This window comes from Neoarius graeffei, chromosome 3, assembly GCF_027579695.1.
Source record: "Neoarius graeffei isolate fNeoGra1 chromosome 3, fNeoGra1.pri, whole genome shotgun sequence".
NCBI classification, from domain to species: Eukaryota; Metazoa; Chordata; class Actinopteri; order Siluriformes; family Ariidae; genus Neoarius; species Neoarius graeffei.
The window spans coordinates 108,912,351-108,924,998 of NC_083571.1; the positions used below are offsets into that span (position 1 = coordinate 108,912,351).

The 12,648-nt window shown below is 42.8% G+C and overlaps 2 protein-coding genes across 2 annotated transcripts in view; one reads left to right on the forward strand and one right to left on the reverse strand.

Moving 5' to 3' along the window:
- The window catches only part of slc24a4b (solute carrier family 24 member 4b), a 212,391-nt gene that overhangs the window by 97,237 nt on the left and 102,506 nt on the right, over positions 1-12,648 (reverse strand). The window contains exons 4-5 of the mRNA XM_060917863.1: positions 2,151-2,225; positions 1,736-1,820 (exon numbers count right to left, since the gene is read on the reverse strand). Of these exons, the coding sequence (XP_060773846.1) occupies positions 1,736-1,820; positions 2,151-2,225 (160 nt within the window). The remainder of the gene's footprint in view (positions 1-1,735; positions 1,821-2,150; positions 2,226-12,648) is intronic.
- LOC132883821 (general transcription factor II-I repeat domain-containing protein 2A-like) lies at positions 2,692-5,341 on the forward strand. The gene is made up of 2 exons (XM_060917862.1): positions 2,692-4,895; positions 5,009-5,341. Exon 1 carries the CDS (start codon positions 3,009-3,011, stop codon positions 4,887-4,889), a length of 1,881 nt encoding a protein of 626 aa, XP_060773845.1. The 5' UTR covers positions 2,692-3,008; the 3' UTR covers positions 4,890-4,895; positions 5,009-5,341.

Here is a 12,648-nt window from a genome sequence, read left to right on the forward strand (position 1 = left end):
GGACTGTGGGGGAAACCGGAGCACCCGGAGGAAACCCACGTGGACACGGGGAGAACATGCAAACTCCACACAGAAAGGCCCTCGCCGGCCCCGGGGCTCGAACCCAGGACCTTCTTGCTGTGAGGCGACAGCGCTAACCACTGCACCACCGTGCCTCCCAATGTCAAACTCAAAAAAAAAAAACTATTTACAAAAGTAGCCTGCCATCAACATTCTGGTTGCGGCGAGACTACAACTTGATTAACAATGGGACATTCATATTCATTTTGTTTTAATCAAGTTATGCCAGTGATGTGATAGCAATGTGGCTTTAGCTACAACAGCAAATACCAACACTAAACAGCAATTTGCAGGAGGTAATGGCATGAAAGGAATGATAGTGTAAAGAGTGCAGCTAAGAGAAATCAGAGCTGCGTAAAAAGCGAGAGGCAGAGAGCAGAAATGAAACTGAACGGGGCGGGAGCTAGGTTAGAGCAGTCAGCGTAAGTTGGCATTTAGAGTGAAGGCACACAATTTTACCTTTCCATCCTTGCTTTAAAATTGTGATTTTCGGCATACGCAAATAATGATGGCACAAAATCTGGACTGCTTGAGTCAAGCGAGACCTCTCCTACAAACAAAATTGCATGCAAAGCTAAGTTAACATGCTAACAATATTCATTACATTGTGTAACTATGACCCAGCTAATCAGACAAACGTTACCAAAGTATTTTGCCACATCAATAAACGAAAACTAGAAAGAATAAAGAAGAAAGATTTACAGTAATAAATAGCCTGATCTTACCTGTGATGAAGTGGGCGCTGCAAACCCGCGCATTTTTGATAGTGCTTTCATCCCAGTCTACACGTTTGATGGCTTGTAGCCATAGACGTCGGCGATTTTTTTTGGAATGGGTGAGATCCTGCTGGAATTCTGTACATTTTAACCCCATCACTGCTACGATTCTGACACCCGACAACACAACAACTAGGCATTTCTTCCAAATATTTCTTCTCGTCTCTACCGTCGCGGAGTCTTTTTTGGGTCCAGGCTGCGCGCGCAATTTCCTCTTACTGTACGTATGAATGACGTTTACTGCGAAGGGGTCTATACACTGATATTTATTCTATCCACATTCACTGGATATGAGCAATCGCACGCTCTGATTGGCTACTCTACTACCAGGCTATCAGCTCATATACCGTGAGTAGAGAAAAACAAAATGGCGGAGCGTGTTGCTGAACCAACCGAGGACGAAATAAAAACTCAACTCGAAAACAAAACCCAAGAAAATACAAAAAAAAAAGCAACAAAATATGGAATAAAAGTATTTGATGGTAAGAACGTATCTTTTTTTAATTTTTCAATAATTATTATTATTATTATTATTTTAGCATTATTTCACAAACTGCTCCTGTCATTTCGCCGGGTTGTTTACATTCTAAGCGGAAATGATTTTGTCGGACATTTTGTATAAAGTTTTACTTATCAAATTTGCAAAAAATAAAAATAAAAGTGCTCTGTTTCTCAAAATCCAGTGAATGTGGATAGAATAAAACAGTTATTCCGCTCAATCTTGTCACCCATGGCTTATAGCTGACTCAGTGCTACGCACCTCGTCAGCTACCAGCTCATGTATGACTCGATTTTGTGGAATAACTGTTAAATATGCACTATGTATACTACTGTAGTACATACGTGTGTGTGTGTGTGTGTGTGTGTGTGTGTGTGTGTGTGTGTGTGTTTGATTTTACCTATAACGGATGCAAAGAGTTCAGGAGCCGAGCTTCCTGCAGCCATGAATGTGGCTCCCGCTACATCTTCACTCAGATCCAACTTCTGCAGAGCACACCAAATATCCCATACACAAATCCACAGTTTACAACACACACACACACACACACACACACACACACACACACACACACAAACAAACAAATACAATTTACAAACTACACACAGAGCACAATCTACATACACTTCAGGACATGTCCCACAATCCATAAACACTGAACACACACACACACACACACACACACACAAACACACACACACACATATACTGATTCTGAGCCTGTTAGTGTTTCTTTAAAATCTAAAACAAGATGTTACGTTCCGGCAGGATCCTGATTTCCTGTCTTTAGGGAGACAAAGGTCTTAAGTTCTTACCTCACATATCTTCTCCAAAGAGGTCACAAAGTAGTCGTCACACACAATCGCTAGTGCCAGGAACATATACAGGGCCTGTGAGGACACACGTACACCAATGTAAACCAGATCTCATACATTCTCTGTGTTTTATTTCCTGAGAACTGATGAAAGATGAAAGTAATGTAACAATAGAAAGTAAATTACATTTAAACGATGAATATGAAACTAGAAATACCAAAATACTTTTACTTTGGAAGTACTTTCAATTAAATGTCAAATAAAGAGACTAAAAAGGTAGTGATTAGCAAGGAGGAAAACATTTTGGAATGGAGATTTGTAGATGTGAAATGATCAAATCCATGCTATTTGCTATGCTGTAAAGCTATTCTTTGTAACACAAAGCATTAAAATAACAAATAAAGTAGAAATTTGACATGAGAACACAATATTTCAACCTTAAGAATATACATAAAAACAATCCATGTTGCAAGTTGCAATAGTTCTCCAAAATGTTTAACCTGACACGATTCAGATGGTTTAGGGCGGGGGTGCTCAATACGTCGATCGCGATCTACCAGTCGATCGCGAGGCCAATATAGGTAGATCGCAGACCACTTAAAAAAAAAAAAGTCCCCTGTTCCTCCTGCACTTGCTAGTTAGTAGGCCTAACCGTGACATGGGGACAGGCAGCCTATCAGCCACTCCATCACTTGATTGATGTACAGGGCAGCCAATCACAAGTCAACAGATTTTATCAGACACACCCTGTTGCCTAGGTTACCACTCAAACGACAGTGCGAAGTGCAGCACAACAACAAACTTGTTAAGTAGGCTACGTCTTTTATTTTTTTGCGGAATCAAAGAAAGAAAAAAAAAATGAGCCATTCTAAAATGAGTGGGGGAGATGTCGGCCTACCAAATAAGAAGCAAAAAACCTATCACTACCATATTGAATGGGAGGAAGAGTTTTTTTTCACTATGTCCTTTTCGAAGTGCGTTTGCCTGATCTGTCAGTCTAGCATTGCTATTCCAAAGAAGGGAAATGTGGAGAGGCATTTTCGGACAGTTCATGGGAAATACGAGGCGGACTTCCCACCGAAAAGTGAATTAAGAAAGAGGAAGGTGAAGGAATTGAAATCGCAGTTGTCCGGACAGCAGTCACTTTTCACACAGCATTCATCGAAAGCTAAAGCGGCTACCGAAGCCTCATTCAGAGTGAGTCGTGTCATCGTGAAAAACATGAAGTCATTCCAAGAGGGAGAGATAATGAAAGAGGCATTCGTTGAAGCAGCAGAGTCGTTGTTTGGAGATTTTAAAAATAAGGCCGAAATAATGTCTTCAATCAAAGCCCTGCAACTTTCACGACACACAGTTACAAGGCGCTGTGAAGCCATGGCTGAGGATGTAACCCAGCAGATGTGGAAGGACATCGGAGATTGCGAGTGCTTTTCACTGCAGTTGGACGAGTCTACGGACGTCAGTGACACAGCCCAGGTATGCGTTTATATTCGTATGGTGTTCAGCGACATGACGGCAAAGGAAGAGCTATTGACAGTGATTCCCTTGAAGGAACATGCGCGAGGAGAGGACATTTTTCTGTCATTTAAAAACTTCATCGAGAACACTCAGCTCCCACTGTACAAATTAGTGTCCATCACCACGGATGGAGCCCCCGCAATGGTTGGTCGCGTGAATGGGTTTATTGCCAAGTGCAGACAGGACGATGCTTTCCCAGACTTCGTGAATTACCACTGCATAATCCACCAACAAGCACTTTGCGCGAAGATGCTGAACATGAAAGAGATCATGGACGTGGCGACGAAGATCGCCTGCTCAATTAGAGCCAAAGCACTTCAAAGACGGCTATTCCGCGCACATCTGGAGAAGGCTGACAGCGACCACTTTGAGTTGTTGCTACACACTGACGTGAGGTGGCTTAGTCGCGGGAAATTCTTGCAACGATTCCGAGAGCTCTGTCCAGAAATCAAGGAGTTTTTTCGTGAAACTGGACATGCAGAATACAAACAGCTGAATGATGAACAGTGGCTGCTAGATCTGGCTTTTTTAACCGATCTTACAAACAAGCTGAATGACCTTAATCAAGAGCTGCAAGGAAAAGACAAAACGGTGACCGACATGATCAGCTCAGTCAATGCCTTCAAACGTAAAATCAAACATCTGTCCTCAAAGCTTCAGCGCCATGATTTGGCAAATTTCCCGAACCTGAAGTCAGAGTTGGAGACGCAAGGGAAGGCCTGTGCGCAACTAAGCAGCGCACGCTACACAGAGCAGATTGACAACTGCCTGTCCGAGTTCGACAGACGTTTCCAAGACTTTGCTACACTCGAGCCAGTGGCTACATTCATGTGCTATCCGTTTCAAGAAGATGCCGAGATTGATTCACTTGCGTCAAAAATCGCAACACTGTTTCACCTGAATTCATCTGGAGTGGAAGATGAGATTTTATCACTACAAGCTGACATTGAGCTGAAGGCCAGAGCTCATGGACACTTCTGGAACTTACTCACAGAGAAAAAGTACCCCAACATGAGGAAATGTGCTACTTCCCTGACTGCATTATTCGGCTCAACTTATCTGTGCGAATCAGCCTTTTCCCACATGAAGATCATCAAGTCCCAGTATCGTTCCACCATGACTGATGAACATTTGGAAATGTGCTTGAGGCTGGCTGTCAGCAGCTACCGTCCGGACTACGCATCCCTGGCCGACTCAATGCAGTGCAAGTCATCAAATTAAACTCAGGTAATAATAATATTAATAATAAGTTATTTGTTAAATGCTGTGCAAAATTGGTTAATGCAGTTATGCAATGTACATTGACACACATTGTACATGTGTTCATTATATGTTTGCAGATGCTAACCTCCTCACCCCCATCATCACAATCAAATACCGGACAGAGAAAGAGCAACATCACTGCGCCCACCCTTTGGAACTCCCACCCCCTGGACATCGTAACTCAGATAGGACTGACCTTCACATTTATCTCTCTCTCTCTCTCTCTCTCTCTCTCTCTGTGTGTGTGTCTGTGTGTGTGTCTGTGTGTGTGTGTGTGTATTTTGATCCTCTTGCAAAGGCCATTTGTCTTTGAGCACAATGAAAAGCTAAATAAAATATGTATTATTATCGTTATTATTATTATTATTATTATTATTATTATTATTATTATTGTGTGTGCGTGTGTGTGTGTGTGTGTGTGTGTGTGTGTGTGTGTGTGTTGATCCTCCTATAACACATGAAGAGCTACAAAAAACAGATGTATTATTATTATTGTTGTTGTTATTATTATATGGTAATTACAAAAACATGTTCATAGCTTATTTTGTTGTAATATTGGCTCATGCAGTTATGCAAGGTACATAAGCATAGAGTGTACATATTAAGAATCTTCAATAAATTTAAAAATAACACACGGTTCTGTGGGTCGGTAGATCATTTTGACTTGGTCATTTTATAAGTAGCTCGCATACTGAAAAAGTGTGAGCACCCCTGGTTTAGGGTTTATATCATGAACTGAACTTTTCGAATCGTCTTCATGTATTTCATTTGTACTTTTTGCGAAATTACTGTGGCCAATAATGTCGCTGGCTTTTTAAACTCTGGCCTAATTTTTAAAATAAATGCATAAGTGTGGCAGCGGGAGTGTGGCCAAGCGTCGGTTTGTGAATGGAGGGCGGGGTCAGGGAAGGTGAGTGGCAAAGTCAATGCAAGCGAGTGAGTGAATGAATAAAGCAGAAAAGCAAAAGTATTGAAAATAAAGTGTGTGTTAACATCATCTCCCGCCTGCCGTGCTTCAGTACTCCACCCACATCAGGGCTTACTACTTACTTACTTATGGTCCCCGTCATATTATGACGATGGGGGACCCTTGGACGCCCTCAGTCGTTGATGCTCGCGTCTTTCGGCTGCCTTCGTCTGGAGGTGGGCCTTGCAGAGCTCCTTTCCCAGTGAGAGAGTGGCCTACCAGGCTCTGCGGTTCAGCGCAAGCTGGTACCAGTCGGCATTTACGCTGAAGAGCCGCAGGTCCTCCTTGGCACAGTCTTTCCAATGCTTATGTGGACGACCCTTATCGTGCTTGCCCTGCTTAAGTTCACCAAACAGCAGTTGCTTTGGCATTCTAGACTCATCCATTCGTGCCACATGGCTGAGCCAGCATAGTCTGTTGTTTCAAAGTTTGGTCTTGATGGTAGTAGAATACTACAGTGTTGCCGAAACCCGGGCTACTGAAGCACAGCAGGTGGGAGATGATGTTGCCCAAGTCAAGAAATGCCGAAGTCAAGTTCCTAAGCCACGATCAGAAGTTCAAGACAAAGTTCCATGGAGACTGTAATACCTTTTATCTTTTTCTCTCTTTGACCAATTGGAACAACCAAAAATGCACAAAAATGAACCATATTTAAGACAGATTAAGCCTTGATTACAAGAAAGACGGTGTCTGGTTGTCCCCCAGGAGAAATTATCACATGATGTGTGACGTCACGCGCAAGGGGTCTATAGAGTTAATGAACCCATATTTTTAAGGACCAGAGTCATAGTTTGAAAGATGGCTGCTATAAACTCAACCTGATCAATAAAACTCCCCTTTAACCACCACTGATTGAATCATACACAGCTCTGGTGGAAGGAGAGCTTTGACTGCGAATTGAATCATCAATAAGTTCCTCACTCCTGCAGCAGGAAATATGACATCATGAATAAATGGTGGGTCTGCCTTCTTGTATTGCTACAGAAGCAGGAACAGGAATAGATATCATCCATAGGTGGCGATACAGCACTGAGCAGCCGGTCAGAGTCCCAGTCAAGAACAGCACAAACAGTAAAGCCGTTATGCCATCCTATTGTGTGTTACATAACGAGGAGCAGATTTTAAGTGCTGCAAATGGGCAAATGGAGTTAAGCTGCATGGTCAGATAGCACAAGATTATCACTACAGCACCAGTGCCTCCAAACAGCTCTGGTATTTCAGGGCAAACGGTGGAAGCTGTGTCCTAATGGTTAAAAAGGCAGCTTTGGGACCAAAATGTTGCTGGTTCAATTCCCTGGGCCAGCAGGAATGGCTAAAGTGCCCTTGAGTAAGGCACCTAACCCTCAACTGCTCTCCAGGTTATTCTGGGTATGTTGTATGTTGCTCTGGATAAGTGTCTGCTAAATGCCATTAATGTACTATAACAAAGGAGTTCAACAGTAGAAATAAGCATTTTATTATAAATTCTCCAACAATTAGAAATGTCTACTTTGAAGCCTATTTAAAGTCCTAAAGGTGAATTTGGTAAGTCAGGTTGAAATAAAGTGTTTTATTACAGCATGGATTATCAGACGTTGAGATGGAGGTGGACTGGAAAAGCCAAAGTGGAAATGAAGAAAAAGTGGTGGATATAAAAGATACAGAGAAAAGATGAGTGATAAGGAATGGAAATATGGAGACTGAAGTAGAGACATTATGGATACAGAGAGATCCATGTGGAGATAAAAGACATGGAGGTGGAGTTGGAGGTTAATAGAAGAGCTGGGATGAGATGGAGATGAAAAGAGAGAAAGAGATAAAGGTTAAAAAGAGATGGAGCTACAAGAGTAGATTTGAAGAGACAAGTGGAGATGGAAATAAAGAGTGATGAGGTGAAGAGACAGTTGTGGTCAGAAGTTTACATACAGTGACATGAATGTCATCTTGGATATGAATGTCATGGCAATATTTGGGCTTTCAGTAATTTCTTTGAACTGTTCTTTTTCTGTGGCAGAATGATTGTACAGTATACATCTTTAATAATTAAAAAAACACTAGAATTTGGTGCACAAGTTTTAATTTTCTTTGGGGTTTCTGAAATCAACACAAGGTCAAAATTATACATACAGGGTCAAAAATTTACATACGTACGCTCACTTAGACTATTAATTCAGAGGTGCTGAAACTTCCAAAATGTCTCTCATCTTGCCAAGGCCGAGGTCTCTTGACTTCCTGTTAGTGATCATGATTGACTACAGCTGGTAGCTTCTCTGTGCCTTCATAAAAAAGGTTGGTTTACAGCACTCATTGGATTGACCAACACACAGTAAAATGGGAAAGTCCAAGGAGCTCACTGCAGATCTGAGAAAGAGGATCGCAGACATACACAACTCCGGAATGTGTCTTGGAGCCATTTTTAAACAACTGCAAATTCCAAGATCACTTCAAACAATTGTATCCAAGTTATTGTGAGGTGTTGTCACTTTGCCAAGCCACTCTGCTTCAAGAAAACCCAAACTGTCACCTTCAGCTGAAAGGAAATTGGTTTGGATGGTCAGGAACAACATGGGAACCACCATGGCACAGCCCTGCCATGAACTGGAAGCTGATGGATCACTGTATACAGTTCAGAACACCATGGATTAAGAGGCTGCTATCCAAGAAATAACCCCCTGCTCCAAAATTGACACCTTCAAGCTTAACTAAAGTTTGAAGCTGACCACATGGACAAAGAAAAAACCTTCTGGAGGAAAGCTGTATGGTCAGATGAGACAAAGATTGAGTTGTTTGGCCACAATGACCACTATGTACAGAGGAACATTGTACCAGCTGGTGGTGGTGGTAGGATCATCATGCTCTGGGGCTGTTTTGCTGCCAGTTCATTGCACAAAGTGGATGGAATAATGAAGGAGGACTACCTCAGAATTCTTCAGCATCAACCATCAGAAACTTGAACACGACTTGGGAGTTACAACAGGACAATGAACCCAAACACGCATCAGAGCTGGTTGTGGAGGATAAAGCAGACTAATGTTAATGTAATGTAAGGGGAAGGGAAAATGTATTTTGAAAAACAGGACTCTTAAGTTGAATATTTTGTTGTTTGACCTGTGAGCTCTAGTTCCTGTTAAGGCAGCCATTTTGGTTTAAATAGTAAAGGAGACCCATGTAATGATACAGCAGATGGAAGTTCATGTTCAGCCTACACATCTAATCCTGGTGTTTTTGTGCGGCAAACCCAGTAAGTTTATTAATGAACTTGCAAGAAAGAGAAAAGAGATGTTAGATATATTTTGTAGCTTTCTGTGATTTTGTTCATTAGAAGTATACTTACCTGAAGGGCTAAGGATTAGCGTAACTTGTGGAAGAAAGATTATTTAATTATTTGTAACATTTTGTATTTACTTGTGTAATTTGAATTTATTGCAGTTTTACCTTTTCTTCATTAAATTGTCCAAATACGGCACTCTGCCTGTTTCTTGGGGAAGAAAATGAGGAAACGAGTTTAACTTGCTGTTTCATGCTAGATGAGAACAGATGAGAACTACAGCTGGTAGCTAAAATGGGTGCCCCTTAGCAGAAGACAGCACGGGATAAAGGTGCTCAGGAAGCAGTTACAGTCGAAGCAACGACAAAGATGCAAGGTGAAAAAGACCATTTTGATGATAGATCCCACTCTTCAAGCTCTCGCTGTTCCACACGCTCATCGCTAAGTGTTAGCCTGGCAGCTACAAGGGCACGAGCAGAAGCGGAGGCAGCGAAGGCTAGAATGTCATTTAGCAGAAAGGAAATGGAGATTACATTGGAGAAGGCTCGAATGGAGGCAGAATTAGAAGCGCTCAACCAGTTGAGAGAAGCAGAAGCAGCTGTTGCCAAAGCAGTTATTATGGAAGCTGCTGTCATTAAATATGGTTCTGATGGAAGCTTGGAAGAGTTTAAAGTGCTGCCAAAGGTTGGAAGTGCTCATGAGAAAGTCAGTGAATATGTAGTGAAGCATACGCAGATGGCGAATAGCCACCCAGAGGAGGATGAATTAGACTTGAGCCAACAGTCTCGACAGCCATCCAATCTACTTACCCTGGATGAGGTGTATGGCTCTCCTGGTCCACCACAGCAGAGGATCCAGCAACACTTCGGCCCGCGTCATGTGCATTGTGGCCGCTCTTGGTCACGTGGGCCAGGCGGCCAGCAAGAGGTCTCGGAGCCCAGCGTTCAAGGTCTTCGGCCAGTCGATAGGTTGAACAATCAAAGAGAACAGGTGACAAGTCATTACTCACCAAACTCTTCACCCAGCCATGATGTAAGTAGCAGTACCTCAGATCTGGCCAAGTTTCTGATAAGAAGTCAACTAGTATCAGGTGGTTTAATCAAATTTGATGACCACCCTGAAAACTACCTCAGCTGGAGGCCAACATTTACAAGTGTTGTAAACAACTTAGATCTCTCAGCCCATGAACAGATTGACCTGCTCATAAAGTGGTTAGGTCCAGAATCAAGCCAGCTAGCTCACAGGATAAAATCAGCTAATATCAGACATCCATCAGTGGGTCTTAATTTGATTTGGACAAGGCTGTACGAATGCTATGGTGCTCCTGAAGCAATAGAGAAGGCTCTGTTTGCTAAATTGGATAATTTTCCAAAGATCACCAACAGAGACCATCAAAAGCTCAGAGAACTCCGTGACTTGCTGTTCGAGCTAGAAACTGCAAAGGAAGATGATTATCTAAGTGGATTAACTTATCTGGATACAGCACGAAGAGTTGGTCCCATTGCAGAGAAGTTACCATTCCAGCTACAAGAAAAATGGATAATGTTTGGGTCCAAATATAAGGAAGACAACAAGGTGCCTTTCCCACCATTCTCAGTCTTCTCTCAGTTTGTGAGAAGAGAGGCTAAAGCAAGGAACGATCCAAGTTTCAATGCATTCTGTTATATAGCATCTACCTCAAAAAAGGAAAAGAATGGAAATCTAAGAAACCAAGTCACTGTGCATAAAACCAGTGTGTGTGCAGAAGCCAGTGATAATGCGAAGAAGCAAAATGAGGATCCAAACACAACATGTCCAATCCATAAAAAATCTCATCCGCTTAAGAAATGTAAGAGTTTCAGGGCAATGCTATTTGAAGACAGGAAGAAATTGCTTAAAGAGAAAGGCATATGTTTCTGCTGTTGTGCTTCAGTCTTCCACCTGGCTAAGAATTGTGAAGCTCAAATAAAATGTGCAGAGTGCAACAGTGAGAGACATGTAGCCGCTCTCCATCCCGGACCAGCAAAAAAGGAGTCAGCAAAGATGCAGAGCCCCACCAAAGATCATGGCGGGGAGCCAGAGAACGTACCTGAAGATGGGTCAAGCACGTCCATGACAACTGTATGTACACAGGTGTGTGGCAAGGGCTTCAGTGGAAAGTCATGCTCTAAGATATGCCTGGTTAATGTATACCCTCAAGGCTGTCGTTCAGAGAGCAAGAGGATGTACATGATCTTAGATGATCAAAGCAACGTATCATTAGCTAAGACAGAGTTCTTTGAGTTTTTCCACATACAAGGACCATCAGTGCCATACATCTTAAGAACATGTGCAGGAGCTGTTAACATGTCTGGAAGAAGAGCCCATGGCTATGTCATTGAGCCACTCACAGGTGAACTTAGTATTCCTTTACCAACTCTGATAGAGTGCAGTAATGTACCAAACTCAAGAGAAGAAATCCCCACTCCAGAGGCAGCGTTTCATCATAGTCACATGCAAGCCATGGCTAAAGAAGTACCTGCTCTGGATAATTCTGCAGATATCTGGCTTCTTTTGGGCCGAGACATACTCTAGGTCCATAAAGTATGTCAGCAGTACAACGGGCCACAGAATGCTCCATTTGCCCAGAAGCACGACTTTGGGTGGGTCATTGTTGGCGATGTATGTCTCAGTGGAGTTCATTCGCCAAAGACAGTGAACACATTCAAAACGTTTTATGGAAAATGGACGTCCCAGGTACATGCAACCCTGTGACAACGTTGTTAAGGTCAAAGAAGACTTCAGTCGGCATTGCAATCAGGACAGCTGTCTATCTTGGTCATGTGCTCCAGTGCAGCAAGACGCTCCAGTGCAGCAAGACAACTATCTAGGCAAAGCAGTCTTTCAAAGGTCTGAGAGAGATAATCAACTAGCACCTTCAGTTGATGACTCTTCTTTCCTACAGATAATGGATAAGGGGTTCGTCAGATATGACCTGGCAACTTGTCCAGGGTGTACCCCGCCTTTCGCCTGTAGTCAGCTGGGATAGGCTCCAGCTTGCCTGCAACCCTGTAGAAGGATAAAGCGGCTAGAGATGATGAGATGAGATGGGTTCGTCAGAGATGAATGTGGTAGCTGGATGGCACCATTGCCATTTCAGAATCCAAGAAGGCGTCTGCCCAACAACAGGCAGTATGCGTATGACTGCTTCAAGGCTCTGCAGCGTTCGTTCCAGAAGAGACCCTGCATGAAAGAGGATTTCATGGAGTTCATGCACGAGATCCTGGAAAACAATCACGCTGAAAGAGCGCCATCACTAGAGGAGGGAAAGGAAGTGTGGTACCTTCCCATGTTCGGGGTATACCACCCACGGAAACCTGGGAAAATTCGGGTAGTATTCGACCCAAGTGCCCGCTTTGAAGGAGTGTCATTGAATGAAGTCTTGCTTCAAGGGCCAAACCTCAACAATGGACTTTTGGGAGTGCTTATGAGGTTCAGGAGAGACTCTGTTGCCATCATTGCAGACATCAAGCAGATGTTCTACT